The sequence below is a fragment of the Thermobia domestica genome, chromosome 15 (assembly GCF_964235325.1).
Source record: "Thermobia domestica chromosome 15, izTheDome1.hap1.1, whole genome shotgun sequence".
NCBI classification, from domain to species: Eukaryota; Metazoa; Arthropoda; class Insecta; order Zygentoma; family Lepismatidae; genus Thermobia; species Thermobia domestica.
The window spans coordinates 130,304,152-130,325,514 of NC_137468.1; the positions used below are offsets into that span (position 1 = coordinate 130,304,152).

General features: G+C 34.4%; 1 protein-coding gene across 6 annotated transcripts in view; it reads right to left on the reverse strand.

Annotated features, from left to right (window-relative positions):
* Positions 1 to 21,363, reverse strand: part of Vps13D (vacuolar protein sorting 13D) — a 571,041-nt gene that overhangs the window by 247,035 nt on the left and 302,643 nt on the right. For 5 of the 6 annotated variants that reach the window (XM_081740126.1, XM_081740128.1, XM_081740129.1 and 2 more), the window contains exons 31-32: positions 13,215 to 13,395; positions 7,275 to 7,551 (exon numbers count right to left, since the gene is read on the reverse strand). In XM_081740126.1, coding sequence (XP_081596252.1) covers positions 7,275 to 7,551; positions 13,215 to 13,395 — 458 coding nt within the window. The remainder of the gene's footprint in view (positions 1 to 7,274; positions 7,552 to 13,214; positions 13,396 to 21,363) is intronic. The other variant, XM_081740131.1, reaches the window with a different exon arrangement.

Sequence of the window (21,363 nt, forward strand, 5' to 3'; positions counted from 1 at the left end):
ACTATTAGACGTTCATAATCCATCATCTCACACCCGAGAACGCAGGACACGCATCCGCTTCTCGACTACTGCAAACGCTCTGCGACCAATATTTATTAGGTGACAAGGTAAAGTATATTGCAACTGCCTGAATATATTTGTCTACTTCCAAACAGATCAGTGCCATTTGCTGCCTTCCAAGGATACTAGAGAGGAAACGAACTGGGTTCACATATGAATCCTGGGTTTTCCCAATGGATTCACGTTTCTGCTGTAAGAGCATGCTTCCATTGCACCGTGTTGCGCCAAGTGACGAATACTATTGTATACTATCAACATCATCTCTTCGCTTTTATACCAGCCACATCTTACCATTTTGTTCGCTTATCACGTGTCGAAAACGTACGTTCACCAAAATAAAGTAACCCAGCCAATGTGGCTCGACCAATTGTGGTGTACACGGCATACACGGTACAACTAACAGATATATAGAAATCCCTGTAAAAATTCCAGATGCTGCAGCAATCGACTTCTCTTCATTTGAATGTTTAAAGAAAGATGTCAGAAAATGGCATCCACATAGCGTTTGGTTTATAGAATATGTATCCGGAAGAGTGGAACAAACTGGATCTCATAACTCAGAACACACTGGCTCAACAGAATTTTCCTCGCTGTCGGGTTACTCTTTAGTTGGTCCGTTATATAAAGCACAATTGCTGGTGGAAGCACAGCTTCAAGCACTAATGGGAGATTTTGGATTAGGTTACAGGATCAATCCATATGAAGTGATCCAATGAGGGTTGTTGGATTATTTTTAGTTTATACATTGAAAGCACAAAACTGGTTTTTAAAAGTTTTAATCCAGCCCGCTTGTGAATGGTGGAATTTTCTTGAGCAGCGCGTGCCAATCAGTGGTTCTGCAGACGTTAAGGTACTCTTGTATAGCATAAGATTTGATTATTCAAAACATTGATTGATTGATTGAGTTTTAATGGGGACGTCAGCATCGAGGCTATTTGTCCCTGTCACGATCAATATGACTGCTCACAAACACGGACTGATCTAAATAAAAACAAAAAAACACTGCAAAATAGATACAAACACTAAAAAGACAGAAAATAATAAATATATGAGAATAACAAATATATAATATATAATAAATAGTAAATACAGTATACAACAATAACAATAAATAGTAACATCAATAACTATAATAAAGAAAACATTTAACAATAACAATAGTAAAAAAAAAATAAAAGCTTAGCCAATCCTCGGTGGAGTTTAGGAGGTCCCTCGTGATATTACACCGCGACAGAAATTCAGTAGACGATCCTACCAACACGTTAACTGGTCCAATGTTAGTCAATTTGAGTCGTTTCGCTCTGTGCTTCTCGTCGACCGTTTCCACCACTAAAGTGCCATTCCGTACTTTCTTGATACCTTTAACATATCCGCAGTCACGGATTTAGAAGGTAAAAACTGGAAGGTATATCATGAGTTTACAATAAACTTTCAAAAATATATAAATAATAGCTTCAATTATTTTCTTCACTGAAAAAACTGGGAGGGGGGGGGGGCAGGCCCCCCAACCCCAGGCTAAATCCGCCTCTGCCTATTCGGCATTATAAGTAATAATTAATTAATGAGAACGAAGTCCTTAATAGCACCAGGACGATTTACTTCAGTATTCGCACTATCTGCGTCTTTAATTGTAAGATATGGGACTACAGGCATTGCGATACTTGTCTTTTCCACATTATCTACACTTTGAGAGTTTGTCTAGCTCTCATTTGGTTAGGGCTTTTTGCGAGATGAGCCCGGAAACGATTTTAAATTCTTAGTACCCATAAAAAGTTGGTGTTAAATATACGTTTATAAAGAGAAAATGTGTGTGAACGCCGCAAATTCACACCGGAGCGCTTGCAAGGACAGCTTGCGCTACTCCCGTGGCCATCCTGTAAGCACTTCCTCACGGTAGAATCACATTGGGGCTGACGCGGTTAAGAGAAACGGGGGGTGGAAGAAAACCATTCCCGTTGATAGAAACTCATGACTCCGAAAAACAAGCAAACAAAAATCGAACTAAAAGAAACAACTTGACGAATAAATGGGTAGACTCACCAGCCCAGAAGAGAATAAATTGTGTTTTTTATCGTTTTGTGCTTTTATTATTTATTTTTTATATTTTAGTATTTTTTCGTAATTTTTTTATATTTTCAAAGATTTGGGCACCAGACAACAGAAACATTGGACATACATAACAGCTGGCTGGGATGGGTGCAATTCCATCTCAGATGGTGGAAGACGTCCACGAACCATCCACTTTCCAAGACTCCAACCAATTTTTACAGTACCACTCTATTTGATTCTGCTGTGTATGCATGCGCTTCACTTCTCCGTCCCATGGCTCCGGGTCCAAGTGACTTCCAAATCACAAATCCAATTATCAGAAACAAGCCATAGCGGGGTTAGCGTCCAAAGAAAGAATCCACATTCGGGGCTTATCTTTATACTTTCCTGGATCGCATGTTTTACATGCCGGGTGATCGGCCCGGCACAACCCCTAACCTGGAGGACCAGTGGCTAACTACAGTTCCGAAGAACTGGGCGATAGAGCCGTCACATCCTGACACCGAATACAAAAACATGGCAAAAGCATTATTTCCTTTACCATTTTCTTTTCTTTAATCTTGTCTCTTTGCATAAAATGCCTTAATTGAACCCTAATACGTGGAAATTACTCTCTAAGTTTAGTATCAAAAGTCAACAAATTCCACCTTTTAGATTTGAAGTCTTTAATGAAGGAATCAAATATCAAAGTTGAATTTTTATAAGTTCGTGTGATATTAAACTAACGTTGATATGTGCTTCCTACAATTTTTATGACTGTTTACTGAAATTTTGTATTTTTTCAAAAGTTGAATATGGTATCTTTGGTGGGACATGGAATAAAGCTTTTGAAGAAAATATAGATCTATATAAGAGAAAACTGTAGCAAAATTTTCAACTTTGATATTTGACTGTGAACAAAGTAACGAATATTCAAATTACATGGAAAACTCATGTTGATGTTATTATCAGTCACTGTTTCTAACGTAAATATTTCGTCAACTTGAATCACAGAACACGTGGTTTAATGTATTATTTCTATTTTCGTATTAAGCTACCTTAAGAGTAAGCTTATAACATTCAAATAAAATAAGATAATATTGAAAATTAAATCAAATTGATAACAAATCACAAATAAAGAAAGATTAAAATTATTAAGAAATAAGAAGAGCATTGGAAAACATGAAACTGACTGCTGTAATCGTATTAAGATTACAGCAGATAAGGATGAAGTTATTCAATCTGTATCCCAAGTGACTATTCAGAATAAAGCACACTAGTTGTGCATGCATTTCAAATTGATGTCATAAATTATATATAAAGGACAACTTGGCGAAAATTGAAAACATTATTTACTTTTTAATTGCAAGTGACATCCCATATACAAATAAACAAACCAACAAACAGAGAATAAAAATAAAATATTTGCAACCGCACCGCAGATTTCGGAACAGAAGCTGAGTGGCATTTTTTGCCTCTTGCCATGACAAGAATACCTGCAATGGAGTAGGAGGCATAGCAAAGCGTGTAGCCAGTTTAGAAAGAACCCGATATCAAATTCTCAGTATGAAGAAAATGTACAATTTCTGCACGATAACATTAAAGATATCAACTATTTTCTTATAACACAGTAAGAAATAAGATAACATTAAAGGTATTAACTATTTTTTTATCACACAATAAAAATAATTACTCATATCGAAGCACTTAAACCAGAACTGATAATTGTATGTAAGTAAAAGGAACAAGAAGTCATAAATTTCATGGAGTTTCAGAAAACGTACTTAGCTGCTATGTAAACTGGAAACAAACCTTTATAACGACTATTGTGTATGCCAAATTATGCCCTTCACTTTACAAACAAATGGCACATGTCATGAGCTTATGATGGACACTAGTGGTTGGTACAGATTGAACAACTCAGATCGAAGAATAATGATGTACATGTACGATTTTACAATCTTGAGGACCTAGAACCTCGTTTAAGAAGTATGCTAGTGATCTTTTGTGAGTACCTATTAAAATGTATCATTCCTTGAACTTACAACGGCAACAGATCACGCAGCATAAGGAAAAAAAAAAAAAAAAAAAAAAAAAACTCCCTGAAGAAATAAGCATGCTTTTTAACAGCCATTAAGCTTAGAAAAGATGTAAAACGTAAGGTTTTCTCAATTTTGTAACTAAGGCTAATAGGTGAATATTTATTCTTTGCCTTCTTCTTCTTCTTAATAATAATAATATTTTCTTTTTTATTGATAAGTAACAAATTTATTTTTATTTCCAGAGGATTCATATTTTATATATATATATATATATATATATATATATATAGATAGATAGATAGATAAATAGATACATGGAATTAGCAATTATAATATGCCTATAGTGCAAGCTAATTTATTATTATTATTATTATTATTATTTTATTATTTTATTATTTTATTATTATTATTATTATTATTATTATTATTATTATTATTATTATTATTATTATTATTATTATTATTATTATTATTTAATTTGTTTAAGGTGCAAATTCATGTTAATTGTCTCATCTTTGCAAATTCTTCATTCACAGTCAAATATCAAAGTTGAAATTTTACTATAGTTTTCTCTTATTAGATGAATATTCTGAAAAGAAAATTACATTTTTATTTCATGTCTCACCAGAGACGATATATTTCAAACGTTGGAAAAATTAAAAACTTTAAATTTAAAATATCATAAAAATTGTAGGAAACACCTGTTATTACTTTAGATATAGTGAGTACAATACCAATGTATCTATAATAAAAAAAAAATCAACTTTGTTATTTCACTGTTTTTTATAAACTTTAAGAGGTGCAATTTAACTTTCGAAACTAAATTTGAGAGTAGTTTTAGCCTATTACGGTTCAATTAAAGCTTTCCATGCTAAGAGAGAAAATCAAAGAAGAGAAGGTGATAAAGGATTTTTTTTTTTTTTTTTTTTGTTGCAATGTTTTTCAATAATCCAGTTCTAAAGTATACAAAAGTTTACGTTAAAACTAAAAGCCACTAATTAGCATGGGTTGATCAACAATAATGGCCACCATTCACAAACGCGCTGGGAATACAATTTTGAAAATTCAGTTTTGTGTTTGTTAATGTATATCTATATCTATCTATTTTTATATAGATATAGAAACGTTCTGATATCCAATAAAACAGCATAAACTGGCAAACTATTTAACGCTGTAAACATTTTTTTCAATTTCCTCTTATTTTTATCTTTTCTATCGTTTCTATTTTCACATAATGATTCAACAAAGATCGAACATCTCAATGCATTTCTATGTAGTTTTACTCAACATACCCGTTTATATATATATAGTGATCAAGTAAGACATGTGTACACCATTTATATTATACACTATACAAGCAAAAAGTTCTGGCCAGAACGTGTAATAATAATAATAATAATAATAATAATAATAATAATAATAATAATAATAATAATAATAATAATAATAATAATAATAATAATACAAAAACATTTTTCAATGTACAAAATTTAACAGAAATAACACTAACTAAAACTAACTAACACTTTACTATGAGACCACTGAATTCGAAAATGATATTGAAATTTGAAGATTGGCACCGGTTTTCGAGTTTCAGCCGCCTTCGTTTAATATTACAGTTTTTAAACTAAATTTTGAGTTTTTCACACAATAAGTTGGTAACACAGGTACCGCGTATCATACTTTTGACAATGCGGTATCTTTACGTTATCAGCTACTCTCGGCACTGCACATGTGTTTACCACGCAATATGTAATATTTTCTTCTGGTAAGAATTTTCAGTTGAGGTCGTGAACGTATTTTATTTGTAATTGTAACATTGTACAAAATTATACATGTAGGAATATATATGTATTCATGGCAGAAAAAAAAAATGAATAATACTGACGATCAAACCACACGGAATACCTTGACTAATTATCAGGGAAGCAGTTTGAATCAAGACATATTTAATCTAAAGAAGCATGATTGGTATCTTTAACATACGATACCAATGGATACAATGAAACGGGCAATGTTTGTGTGTATTGAGAAGAAGATCCACGAGGTTCAAAATCAATTACTGGTCCAGAAAAAGATACAACAACAAAAGGAAAATTAATTTTAAAACTTGGATGTCTTTGATTTTGGATTTTAACTTATTTACTTTTTAAATATACTAACCTTTAAACGCCCATTAACGCAACTGCCGCGTCGGGGCTTTAAACCTCATTAACTCAGTCTTAATTAAGGTAGGAAGGTGATTTTAGTACCAATGTATTCCTGAAGGATGCAGCTTCCCACCGGTGTCCATTTATGTATGTGGGGTATACCACAGTGGTGGAGGAGGGTAAAGGTCTTTTATTATTATTATTATTATTATTAACAGGTAATTTTGGAGTTTTAGTTTTTTGACATAAATTACATTTATTTTCTGGACGGTTCCATACAAGACATTTTTTTACTGAATTGGTCTAGAAGTAATTCTTGATAGCTCGTTGGAATTTCTGTTCTATACGGTTTCCAGCGATATAAGAATCATGACTCCGTGATAATAAGTGAGATCATCAGAGCCGACAACGTCAAGGTCTGCAATAGCCCTTCGAAAATGATAAACAGAGCGTTCTTAGAGGAATTCCGTCCTGAACTTTTATCTCGCTTTGTATTACAGCAATGGCTACCATTTTCTTTATATTATTGTCACAAGTGTCTGGCCTACACTTTAGCATCATTTTGTCAATGTAGGGTGACTGCAAGGGTTGCCAGAGCCCCGCAAAGTCAATTTTTCATATTTTTTAAAATGATTTTTGTATCTTCTTCTTCTTCTATGAATATGGCGGGAATTGCATGAATGTTACCTCGTTGGAATTGTGGTCTATAAGCTTTCCAACGGTGTATGAATCACGAATTTGATAAGTAGGGGGTCACCAGAGCCCCCAACGTGAGAGTCTACGATTTTGTTAAAATCCCTGGCGGTCGTCTGAAGGTTGAGTTACGTTCCTGTCTTTATGCCATTACACCAAGTGCGCAATTTAGCATACAACTTATAGTTGATACTAAGATTGACTCACAAATGATGAAAAAAAAAAAAAAAAAAAGTAATGTGCTTCTTCCACTAACGAGTAGAGACGAACACAGACAAAGTATTATTATCAGGTTACCTACCTTCTTCTCTACTATCTTTACTTTCAGAGTGATAAGCTGAATTCTGTACAAACATACCATTTACGTCAACATGGAAATCATCTCCACTTAAAGATTTCTTTACAACGCTAATTGTTCCTTCGGAACCAGCGAACTTGAAAGTATTATTTACAGTCAATCGACCTAAGTCTATCACTAGAATTTCACATGACTTTGAACTAAGTGGAAGTAATATTACAGGTGAATCTGCATGAATATCTAAATGTACTCTCAATCCTCGAGTATCTGCTTCTGGAACCTGTGAACAAAGCAGAGGATTCATCATAGGTGATTTAATATGAATTACTCTTGGCTTCACAATAATTATATTACATATAAAATATCAAGCAACAAAAGTCTTTGAATGATTGAAGAAAATATTTTAAAAAATCCAAGTTTGCAGAAGAAGGAAAATTTCAATTTGTATGCAGCCAAAATAATAAGTTCTCGAACATTTTAGTAAGTTATACTCAGTTACTTGATTTCTATACTATGCAACCTTTGTTTCTTAAATCCGAAAGAAGTAGTAAAACTAATTATGGATATGCATAGTGTTTTACCAAAATTCGCTTGCAACGACTCAGGGATGATAAAAAATGTTTTAAAAAATCTCCAGCAACAAAAACCTGAGAGTCCCGTCAATTTTCAGGTATGGGTGCATGAAGTATAGATGGTTTAGCATGGGGCCTACACTTTTATTCTATTTTTATTATTTGTATTTGTGGTTTAATTGAAAATAATGAATTGATAAGATCCTACATATATGTCTTATAATACACAGTTGATAACTAAATATTTCTATACGTGAACAAGTCAAGGCATACTTCTCCAACAGTATTGGTCAACGACGATCAATATTTTATAGAAGTGAAACTTGATTTTTCAAGTGTTTATTTTGAAAATATGGAACATGTACTTAATATTCAAAGAACCATTATCCTCCTTCTGTAGAAAGAGAGTGTTAAAGCATTTGAAATTGTTAAATGATTGCTATTATTCGACGAGTCTGAAAAATCTAAAATTATGATTTGTTGTTGGGCTGATCGATTGAAAGCAAACAGAACATATTGAGAAAGTGATTCACGCAGTTGACGTTCGCACAAAGCTGCGAACGACTAGACATTGTTGTTGGAGAAGAATTTCGTGTTTAGATATATAGACAAATAACTATCGTAAGGCTAATGTGAGTATAGCCATTGGAATATGGTAGATTCATGAGATTGCACACGATCATTTGCGAGTCATAGATTAACACACTATTAGGACTGAAGCATAAATGGTACAGATTTGACATATATCATCAACTTTAAAAGCCGTTACCTTGTTAAATTAATTGATTGAACGGTTGAAGTTTAATGGGTACATCAGAAGCGAGGCTATTTATTCCCGCCACAAGTTTGACAAAAAGGTTTACCAAATACAAGATCTACACATTAAACCTTAACACACCAAGTGGAGTCCTCTAGGGACCCCAAAGGGTGATATTTGGTGATACTGCTTCAACTATAAGAACCAATTTATTCTCGATTTTTATATGTGCCCTGCATCCTTTTGGGATATCTGCTACATAATTAGATCAATAATACGTTCGTTAAAAAAAGTGAAAAAAAAAATTGAGAAATTAAAATAATACTTGGGGTCTCTAGAAGACCCCAACTTGGTAAACAACTTTGACGATTTAGGCTTAGTGCGTTAAGGGTTAATAGAACAAACCAAAAAACAATAAAAATTGAAACCGAGGTACTGAAAACGATAAAGGAATAAATAACAAAATTTTAAAAAATATCACAAAAATGACTCAAAAATAGCAATAATAGAAAACATATAAAGAAAATTTCTCAGAGCACGTTAATGATTCCAATCGTAAAATTAAGGTGAGAACACGGCAATAAAGGCCGCACTATCGCCTGAAATCAGGTTAAAATCTTTAGATATCGTAAATGCTCTTTGAGGTCTGTTTTTTCTAGACATTCTACCATAATGTGCCGAATACTCAATGGAAAAATACAGTCTTCACAATATGGTCGGTTAGTGTCACACACTAAATAGGAATGAGTACAATGAAGTATCCGATTCGCCGGAGTGTAAAGATGACTTAGTCCTAGCGATTAATATGTGACGACGTCTGTCAATTACCCAAAATAGGTTTCACAGTGTGCAGTTTATTTTCGTTGACCTGGTTCCAATCTGGTTACCAATGACAGCGCATCCATTGGAGGAAATAACTACGGAGATCTATGCTGGACAGAGTGTGTTCCACCGCAGTATCCGCTAATGCGGTGTTCTTGACTGCTGTGTCAGCATGCTTGTTTTCCCGAATGCCAACGTGTATTGGCATTACCTCGTTAAAGAAACTTATGATTTATCCGCAAAGTTACTGTAACGACTGATGAAACATGATTCTTACATTTTACTCCGAAAACTAAAAGTGAAGATAAAGAACGGTGCAGACACATAACAACGACTTCCAAGGACTATCAAGATGTTATGTTCCTTCTGTACGTAAGATAGTGATTATAGTATTCTGGGATTCTAATAGTATTATCTTGGGAGATTACTTACCGCGGGGAATAACAATTAACGAAGATTATTATTTTACCCTTCTGTCCGGCCCATTGTGACAAATGTCTACCAAACTTCGACTCAGAAAAATCCACAGTCGATCGTCGCTTCAACGCGACAATGCAAATCACACACTCCTCACTGATCGAAGCAAGCTTTTTAAAAACTACTTTCGAAATTACTCCCTTATCTACTTTATTCGCCTGCTCTGCTCCCAGTGGCTATAATTTCTTTTCAGAAAGAACTTTCTACATGGAGTCCACACTACGGTAGACAACGTGGTGTAGACCAGTGAACAAGAAAATACGACTTGAAAAGTTAAATTTAGCGTTAGGATATTTCAACAAAACTTATATTGAACACTACAATATAAGATAAAAAAAAGATAATAAAATTAACAATTTACAACGAAATCCCCAAAGTATGGAAACAATTCTCGTACATGACGGTCTAAGTGAATGTGTGGGTGTGTGACAATATGTATATTTTGGATACGTAACATAGAGAAATGACTATGATGTTAAGATTTAAAGAACATAATATAGGCGATAGGAAAAAGATAGTATGTAAGATTATACTATTTTTATATATATACTCGTACAACAAACATAGTTAACGGTATATTTAAAAGTATACATACAAGTACGTATGTGTACCTTAATTGCACGTGTACCCCCAAGTGGCCCCGCAAGCAGTAGCCCGGGCAGGTAGCAAGTGGCAGAACTACTATATGTCAGTATGTGGGAGGGTATCTACGGTAGTTATAGGTTTTGGTGTAAGTGCTATGACCACTGTAAAGTTAAGCTGGCAGTCAGGTCTCATCCCACCCGTTCCATACTGATCGATAGGGTTTGTTCCGGATTCCCAACAGGACAGGGTAGGAGGCGTACCACGTATATCGAGTAGAGCGTGCAAGGTTGCCCTAGTGGTAGCGAGAGGGCGGGCTATTTTGCTGAAAGATTTATTTCTATAAACTCTCCAGGTAAGGTCTGCGGACAGTAATGATGGTATTACCAATGTTCAACGTACTATGCATATTCCCATGAATGAAGATCAGGGTGAACGGAATATGTAGCCAACTCCCCATACCAGAATACCAGATGTAATTACTCGAACTGTAAAGGCAAAGTAAAAAGGTAGAGTCCTGTTCTAACAACCGTTCAGTTTTCGTGAACGCAAATGTTGAAGTTGTGCAGCTGTAGTCGGATTGTGATCGTACAAACAGGTCGTTGCAGATGTTAATTGAGTTCTGCAATTAGTTGTGCCGCTGCATAATCATACAGTTCTATGTAGTGAAGCATTTCAAAGTTCGGCTAACATGAGAATGTATTATGATCTTGAAGCTTTGCTGGCGTTTACTATTAATCCAATGTTTTCGGGATTGCTGCCAGAGTGAGTTTTGCTGTGCTAAGCTTTCGTTACCATACAGCGGCAACATCTTCAGAGCTATATCTCTATCTCATATCTCTATATCATATAGCTCTGAAGATGTTGCCGCTGTATGGTAACGAAAGCTTAGCACAGCAACACTCACTCTGGCAGCAATCCCGAGAACATTGGATTAATGGGTATGTACTGTTTTCGTTCTCTTCTTCTCTTATTATACTTTGCGAACGAGTTCTGTATTCGGTCACCAACTTGAGCACCGCTGTTCTCAATACATGTAACAAACTATCATTCTTGGATATATTTCCTCCAACTGATTGCGCACCATAATTTGTCCTCTCCGAAAATCGGAGAGCTTCTTGTTTTGCACCACCAACGTCTGTCCTATTGCATATATGAATCAATATTACACGGTCTGGTGTACTACCTACCATTAGGAAGTAGAAACCGGAGGAAGGGGAGAGGCATTACTCCACTCCAATAATTTATCATTAAATTCATTGTTATGTCATTTAGATAATATATATATATATATATATATATATATATATATATATATATATATATATATATATATATATATATATATATATTTGTCATTTAGATAAAAAGTAAAAATAGAGTATCTCGGAAACTTCTCAAATTAGAAAACCCAAACTCTTCTACTGTGTTGCAGTTTGCATACTGTTCAGTTGGCGCGAAGAATGGGCACTTCTGCTAGTCGTAAAATTTTTACAGTAGGACGTCGATAATCCGAACGTTAAAAATCCGAACACGGTCCCAAGAAGCTTTTTACATTTTGTCTTAGCGTTAACGATAAACAAACAATAGGGTTGTCCGCCGGCGTTGCGTGAAGTCAGTGTTTTTACAAAAGCTCATTCATATGTAATTGTTTCTCATACATATTTTTAGTTTATTTTTAGGTGTGAGTTATAAGAACAGTGTATTTTAGTATAGAAGCAGGTTCTTCAGAAACATTAAATGTAAGTAGCCTTACGAACGGTATTGTAATTACTGTATGTACTGTATAACCACTGTATCGATAAAAGAGCATACCGTACAGTACATTTAAGCCTAAATGGCATTTCCTTGCTCATTTTCGAAAATCCGAACAATTTGAAAATCCGAGCTACGCATGATCCCAATTAGTTCGGATTTTCGACTTCCTACTGTACTTAGTAAATCATTAGACAGTTTTATTTATAATTTTCCTTATGATGAGCGTAAAGTTGAGAGTAGCTCAACTAATAATTGAGAGTGAGTTGAGCGCGTTCTTTTTAAAAAGCTTCAGTTTGAGTATGAGTTAACTCACTTTTAACATTCTGAGTTTGAAGTGAGCTGAGCTGAGCTCATTTAAAAATTGAGCGTTTACAACACTCCAAAGATTACATGTTGCAGTACATGCATATATTTCCAGTATGTAACATATATATACCCAGGCTGGTTTACACTTTTCATCTAATCTGCGTGTCAAAAATCACCTCCCAAATGTCGATGTTTTTAGAAGCGCCCTAAAACATACACCTTCAGATTTTCATATACGAGTTATAGATTGAAAGTGCTCAGAAGTATCAGGAATGTACCCGGAACAGACCTGCTAATATTTACGCTTGTGTTTTATTTTTACATAATGTTGTTAAGCATGGAGTTAGATAAATCTCACAATATATTTGAGGCTGAACAATTCAGGGGCTATCCATAGAAGGTATATTGGTGTATACACAAGTGTTCTACCTTGAGCGGTAATAATAAACCTATTGTGGAAAATATTTATATACATTCTTATTCAATATGTAGGTTGGACTGATGTGGCTTTAGTGGTTAGATGCCCGTATCTTGGAAGAAATATTTACAACTAGTTATAGATACAAATAGTAACTGTTGATTACGTATCTAGCAAAACTGTTGAGATATTTGTAGGTAGATATGGCATTGCCTTAGATACAACTATTACAATACTATTACAATACCTACCATTGTTTCTGAAGCAGCCGCTCTAATTCTTGCCATAACTGCTCTCAGCTGATAAAAATGATGAAAAAACGCTTGTAACTCTGTTATATACCTCTGAGTGTGTACATACATTACTGAAGACATTTCTACAGTAACATTCATATCATATTCTCTTTCTAATTTCGGATCAGTTGAACCATACCTGAAAACAAAATAAAGCTACATTATAAATCACACTGCACGGCGTTCGGGCTACACTTGACAGCCAAAAATAAACAACAGTGAATATCTGCGTGAAAACGAAATATATTGAAAACATGGAAAAGAGACAAAGATGCCAAGAATGGAATGAGTAATCATTATAATACTAATAAAAAAAAAGCATCCTTCAACATCGTCAACTGTCTCCAGGAGGCGCCAGTATCTGACACACGCAGCACATCCGTTCTCCCTAGGGAGAACCCCAAACAGCGCCCATATCTTTTTGACCAGCTCAATCTTACTCAACGACACTCCATACATACAACAATCTATAGAATTGCAATCATGGCTTAAGGAAGCACACGTTCGGATTCACGAAACCATAAAAGAAGTGACAGCTACTACTGAGTTTTCCCAGCTACATGGCACGAAACTGAATCTTGCTACCACATGTACGATGTACCAGCAGCCATTCTCTTCTTTGAAGGCTTGATCACGGTAGTAAGCATATCCACATAGTCATTCGCGTCGAGCCTGAGTCCCTGTTCAAAGACGTGTGGCATCACATCACCCTCATTGGAGAGACATACATACGCTCTCAGACTTTGGGGAAATTAGTGTGGATGACACAAAGAAAATCCGATGAATTGTAGGCGAGCTAACTGTTGTTTTGAGGTTATATACCTGGACCTGACAAAAGCCCACTTTTTTCTCCTCTTATCAAAGAAGAACCACATTGGTCTTCCTTCATTGATTGACATTTAACCCACACTGGACGCAAGAAACAAAATTTTGTTAGGCCTATTTTCATTGATGGATTTTCTTTCATTGCAATATATTTCTCTTTCACTGATCTTGTCATAAATCGTTTCACTTTTTACACTTTCTTGTCACCTTCACTGACGGTTACAATATCGGCTTTATTGGCACTTGTACACTCCATTTTATCTAAATAGTATGACACTGTAGTTTTGTTTCTTCAGATAACACTATGTGACAGCCACTTTGTAACTGCGGTGCCAATATGTGTTCTTTACTAATTCCGATGCGCTGAATCCAAATTTGTAACGGAAAATTTTCCAGCACGTACTCCCATGCGCAATAAAAATTGCGCGTATACTGTAACTCACGATTTTTCACATTTATTCCATTTTCCTTACGTATATGGGTAAAATTCAGTTATTAGTATGTAGAGATAATAGAAAGCAATCCATCTAAGCAGATATTTCCAAAACAATATACTAAAATAATAAAAATATAAGCAAAAAACAAAATTATGCTCGGTTTTGTGTATACTGGCAATCATGATTTCTAGGGATTTTTTTCAGTAGCAGAGCACGATTGCGGAGGGAATTCAGTAGGGAAGTCGAGGAGTTGGATCAAGGAATTGAATGGTGGAGTAAAATGTTGCATTTATTGGTGTAAACCTTTTCTATTTTTCTTTTATTTATATAATCACAGACCTTGAATTAACATTTGCAATATATGCCACGTACCATCTTTAAATACATTTGTCTAAACAAACAAAAATGTTTCATATCCAACCCATCTTATCTTCTTTTTTCATAACTTGGCATGTGCTAAAGTTAAACTAGTTTCGCCAAGAACTAACTTCTTGCTTCGAACAACTCCCTCGTCTATTATTGATCGTACCCCCATTTGTCAGGAGCTCTTCTAATTTTTTGGGACCTTCTAAAATTAGTAACAATAGGTTCCTCCTGAGACATAACAGAGCTTTTATTATTTCCAGTTTGCTCATAATTCTGTAATCTTCGGTCGCTTACAATCTGCCGTGTATGTTCTGTAAATCCTCCGTCATTCCTTTGATTTTCTGTCGCAACTGAAGGCTCTTGTATTTGTTTATTTTTCTTACTCAACATTATTCTAGGAATTCTCACTTGGTTTCTTTGATATCTACGAATATTTCCATTTACTAACACTTCCAAAGTGTTACTACCTAACAATCGTATACAACGACCTTTAATAAACTTAGGTAGATCACCTTTATAATTTCTTACCCATACAGTTTCTCCTTCAGACAAATCTGACTCTAGTTGATTCCAATAATCACGCTTTTTATTTTTATTGTCAAAAATACTCGGTGAAACATAATACCACGTACTAGGTTTAAAAGAAAAAATTAAAGCAGCTGGTGAAGAGTTGGTTATTTTAGTAGGAGTATGTAACAGGGCATAATTAACTTCGTTTAACCAATTAACTACATTTTGTTTAGTAATCCTATATCCATTTTGTATATATTTCTTTTTTAGTAGTTTCTTAAAAGTTTGTACAGCTCTCTCGGCACTTCCATTACTTGCTGGTGTATATGGTGGAGTTGTTACTAATCTAATGCCTCTGTTCTTGCAATAGTCCTGAAACTCTCGACCTTTGAAAGGAGGACCATTATCTGTCACAATAGTTCTAAAAAATCCAAACAAACCAAATAATTCTTCTAAGCAAACCAATGTTGCTAATGTATTAGTAGAATCTACCTTCCATACTCTAATCAAATGTGAGAAAGTATCTACCATTATTAAAAAGAGAAATCCAAAAATCTGACAATGATCAATATGTATTCGTTCAAAAGGTTTGTCTGTTTTGGGCCATGAGCAAAAATTAACCCTAGGTGGGTTATTAGCTATAGTTGCAAAAACTTCACAGTCTTGCAAATATCCATATAAATCTGTATTCATATCGGGCCACCATACTTCCTTATTGGCCATTGCTATAGTAGCAAAACTACCTATATGCTCTCTGTGTAATCTTTCTTTCAATCTTCTTGGAAGAAGTACTAATTTACCTTTCCAAAACAAGTAATTATCTTGTAGCACTAAATGAAATATTCTGCGAAATAATTCCCTATATTCCTTATAATCTAGACAAGGTGGTAATCGTTTAGGCCAACCATTCAACATCCAATCTTTCACTTGTATAAACATAGAATCCTTTTGTAACTCTTCTACTATTTCTTCCTTATTTAATATGTTTGTAGAGATCTCGCTGATATAATCTGGAGCTATCAATTCTTCTTCGGTTGGTACATCTAACGGGAATCTAGATAAATAATCTGCAACTTTCACTGTTTTACTATAAATAATATCATAGTCACAATTTTCTAACAAAAGAGACCACCTTTGCATACGCGGAGAAGCACCATCAGGAAGAGCTTTCAAACCAAAAATCCATTTAACCGGTTGAGAATCTGTTAGAATTTTGAAACTTCTACCAAATAAAAACTTATGAAACTTACGTACACCAAAAATTACTGCCAAAGCTTCTTTCTCAAATTGTGAATACTTTTTTTCGGCGTCTGATAAGGTAGCAGATGCACAAGCCACAGTTTTTAATTGTCCACCTATTTCATTGTATAACACAGCACCGACCCAGCTGATGAAGCATCTGTCATTAGAAGTACTTTGGCATTCTCATCAAAAGGATGTAAAAGTCTTGCCTTTTGTAACATGCTTTTGGCTAAGCGGAATTCCTCCTCCTGTTTACTAGTCCATTCCCAATGTACACCTTTTTTTAACAATCTATATAATTTGGGAATGTGTGATGACAAGGATGGTAGATGTCTGTGATAAAAGTTTAACATACCCAAAAAAGACTGTAACTGGGTTACATTTACAGGAGACGGTGTGTCTAATATCGGTTGTAATTTATACTTTGCAGGCAATATTCCTTCTTTTGAAATATCGTATCCTAAATATGTTAATGAATCTACAAGAAAAAAAAAATACTTATCCTTCTTCATCTGTATATTTAGACTTTGAAATTTATTTAGTACTTGCACTGTCTTCTGGTAACACTCTTGTACGTTAACTCCCCAAAAAAGAATATCATCCAAGTAACAAGCTACCCCTTCCATATTTTGTACTACTGTATCCATAAATTTCTGAAAAATCTGAGCAAAACAATTAAGACCAAAAGGTAGCCTATGCTGCAGATATAATCTCCATGGCGTGTTAAATACTAAATATTTTTGAGAATTTTCTTCTACTTCTAGCAGTAGGTAAGCCTGCTTTAAATCTAATAATACAAAGCTATTGGCATAGGCTAACCTATTAAGTAAATTCCCTATTTTCGGAAGTGGAAGCTGACTTTCTCAGTTATTAAATTAAGTGTACGTTTAAAATCTAAGCAAAGTCTAACCGTACCATTCCTCTTTTTAACGATTACCATTGGAGTAGCCCAATCAGATTGTTCAACCTTCTTTATTACTCCTGCTTTACACAATTTATCCAATTCTGATTTAACTGGTTCTCTTAAGGAATAAGGTACATCATAGGCTTTTCTAAAAATAGGCGTAACATTTTGTCTCAGCGGTATTGATACTTTAAACTCGTTAATAGGTACATTAATTGAACCATTAAATACGTCATTAAATTGTACTAATAATTGATTCTGTAAGGTAATCACCGACGTATCCTTATTCATTTCAACCTGCTTCATATCTTCCGATTTATTTAACATATTCGATAATTGTATCCTCCATTGGGGATACATCGCATCTAACCAACTTCTGCCTAATATGGGTTGAAACATATCATTTTGTACTACCATTATGGGCAATTCTCCAACATATTTTAAATATTGAACTTTAACCGTAGATTTACTTACAGTTTTAATAGGTGAACCATCCACATTATTTAGCCGTCCTTGAAATGGTTCTATTGGTTTTCCTTTTAATACAGATGAAGTATGTCCTATTGCAGATACCACAGCTCCTGTATCTACCAAAAATTCTACCAACTGCTCGTTACAATTTAACGTTACATATAATGGTTTCATATACATGGTTATAGTATTATACTAATCCTACCAACTGCGCCAGTTGTAAACCTTTTCAATTTTTCTTTTATTTATATAATCACAGACCTTGAATTAGCATTTACAACATATGCCATGTACCATCTTTAAATACATTTGTCTAAACACACAAAAATATGTTTCATATCCAACCCATCTTTTATTAGTTCACTCTATATTTTTATCTTCTTTTTTTTTATAACTCGGCATGTGCTAAAATTAAACTAGTTTCGCCAATAACTAACTTCTTGCTTCCAACAATTGGTTAAAACTTAGTGTGTAGATTGTCTGCCAAATATAAATTAGCTTCTGTAACCAAGATGTCGTACGGAAATATAGAAACAAAGAGGAAGTCTCCTGTCTTGAGATTGGAAGTGACATGAGCTATGGATATTACTAACATTTATTTGTTAAGAAAAAGAGACCAAGCAAAAAGTAGTTTCCGTGGTTAGGTGGGTAACGTGGTGGATTAGTAGTTCTTACACTATTTTTACACTAGATCAAATCCCATCCCATCCCATCCCATCCCTTTTTTTTTTTTTTTTTTTACAGATTATAATTTTTATCTTAATAAGAACCGAAGCAATATAATAAGGACATAACTTATTGATATTTTGCTGTAATGACGTCTTTATCCAGTATTAGAGTACTATTGGTAATACTTATTGTTTTCAGTTCATGCTGTTGTATAACTTCTCTCATCCCGTTTCCTTGGGAAAAAAACAATTTTGTCTCCAACAAAGTGTGAAGGATATATACGGACAGAAAAAGACATCTTAGTACCAAACGTGATTTATCGTGATGAATTGGACTAGTTTGCCATTACTTTAAAAAAAAAAAAAAAAAAAAAAAACCTAAGTAAGTTATTGAAGTTGGCTTTTCTTCAGCTTTTAGGTAAAAAATATTTTTTTTCTTTATAAGACTATACTTTATAAGGCAAAGTGTGTGATCATACCCACAAATTTAGCTAGGGAGCGAAAGATAATTGTTTATACAAACATTTTACAGATTTAGGTGCGTGAAACACCGATACACCATGGTCTCGCTTATCTGACTTTCCTTTGTTCCACATACCGCATGATCCGACATATCATTGCAGATAGCACCAATCGGCAAGAAGGACTGCAAGTTGTGGTCTTAATCTATTTTTCATGCTCTGGAGGCTATCGCCTAGCGCGCCCGTCTACACCTTGACTCATATGTCTATCATTCAATACAGACACGTATCCAGGTTTTCTATTCGGAGGAGGCCCAACACGAATCCTCGTAAACACGTAATTATAATGTTTTAAAAATATCAATATCAATAATAATAATAATAATAATAATAATAATAATAATAATAATAATGCAACACTTCTGTATTTCTCTTAAACTTTTTCCTACTTTTCATTTATAAACCGCTTTACTTTGGAAACTGCATTATAGCACAAACGAAATGAAACATATTTTCGAGAGAAATGTAACTAAAGAAAACTGTGTGCTACGTATATCACATAACAAAAACACCAAGAAGACATTGAGTGTATCGTTCTAATATATTAAAGTTAAAAACAGAACGGAAACGAAATGTTAATCCTATTTAAAACTGTTCTTTAATTCCACCTGGTATAATGGCATTATGGTATATTCTTAGAATTATAAGAAGACAATAGCACATTGCCCAAAGTTTGGACACTGACTCCAAGTAAACTGATATAAAAGAAAAGAACCTCAAAAGGGTAAAAGCAAGTTTATTAAAAAGTGCTTGAGTTTTGGAGGGGGCAGCCCTCAGGCCCTCACGCTGGATACGTCCCTGATTCAGTGCAGTGCAATTATTTGTTATAAAGCATGATTATTACAGATGCGTAATATGTAAAATCATATCATAAGTTTTACTTTTAATAGCTCTTTTCTTAACACATTCATATTATCCGGCGTTCTGCCTGCCTGTTTATGTCGGATAAGCGAAGCTCTACTGTATTTCCAAAGCTAGCATATACATGAACTAGAATTGTATCGTCCTAGAACAGACAATAGTGTGAAATGCTTATATTAAAAGGCTGGAATTAAAAAAAGAAAAAGCATAAGTACTGTTTTGGTAGCGTGAGAACAAATTAAAAACAGTTCAATATATTTCCTAGGTATCAGATTATCATCATATTGTGTCGATGAGTATTCTTTTTTAAACATAGTTTCAAAAGTCATACCATTCGCAATATTTCTAAGGAAATCGAAAGAAAAACTCCTATGTGCCTCTTGTGGCAAAGTGGCTTAAGTGCATGGTCCGAAACCGATTCCCACGTTAAGGTATAGATAGGGTTCCCATATTTCAAAAATGCAAATCCGGGATGCTACAAATTACGAGAATCTTTGAAATGCTTAAAATTGAAAGAAGTGTTGAATACTAATTTACTTTCCTCCAATAGATAGAGTTGTTCAAGTATTACGTTATCACTTTTTTATTCATTTCACTAGACCTTCCAAGGGCGCCGATTTCTCTATAAATTTTGGGGGAGAGGCACTTAAATGCAGAGGATTTTAAGACAAATTGCACTCAAATTATGCCAAATATTGTATATTCATAAATACAAAGGAGGCCCACATGAGCTTTGGGGGGCCCGCCTCCCCGGCAACCCAGGATCGGCGCCCTTGCCTTCTTCCTAGTTAAGCAAACGTAAGCAGATGATTTACTCCCTCTCCCTGGTAAGCAAAATTGTTTCTTATTTTTTTTTCACAAGATCTGTTGTGTTTCGTCAAATAACAGCAGCAATGTCCTAATTACTTAACTATCTAAATGAATGTTTTCACTTAGAGCCATCCTGTCGATTCGCGTTGCCTAGGACTAAAATAAATTAAGGGACAATAATGAAGATGAGACTTCCATATCAAACATGAAGATACATGTGGATCGGAGATCTCTCTTTGTTCGAACTTTGATTTTTTCAAATCCATGATGGGAAATTATATTATGAGTACAATTTTCGAAAATAATAGTATACGATGGTAAAAATAACAAAATGATGGTTTACTGCAAAATACTTTGACTCAAAGAATAAATTACAAGTAATAAACTTGTTACTTTTCCTGAAGAGTCTAAGTCTTGAATGAGACGGAGGGTGTCGAGCGTAGTGCTTCGAACGATTGCCTCACTTGTTCTACCTTCCCGTGGGGCAGCCTT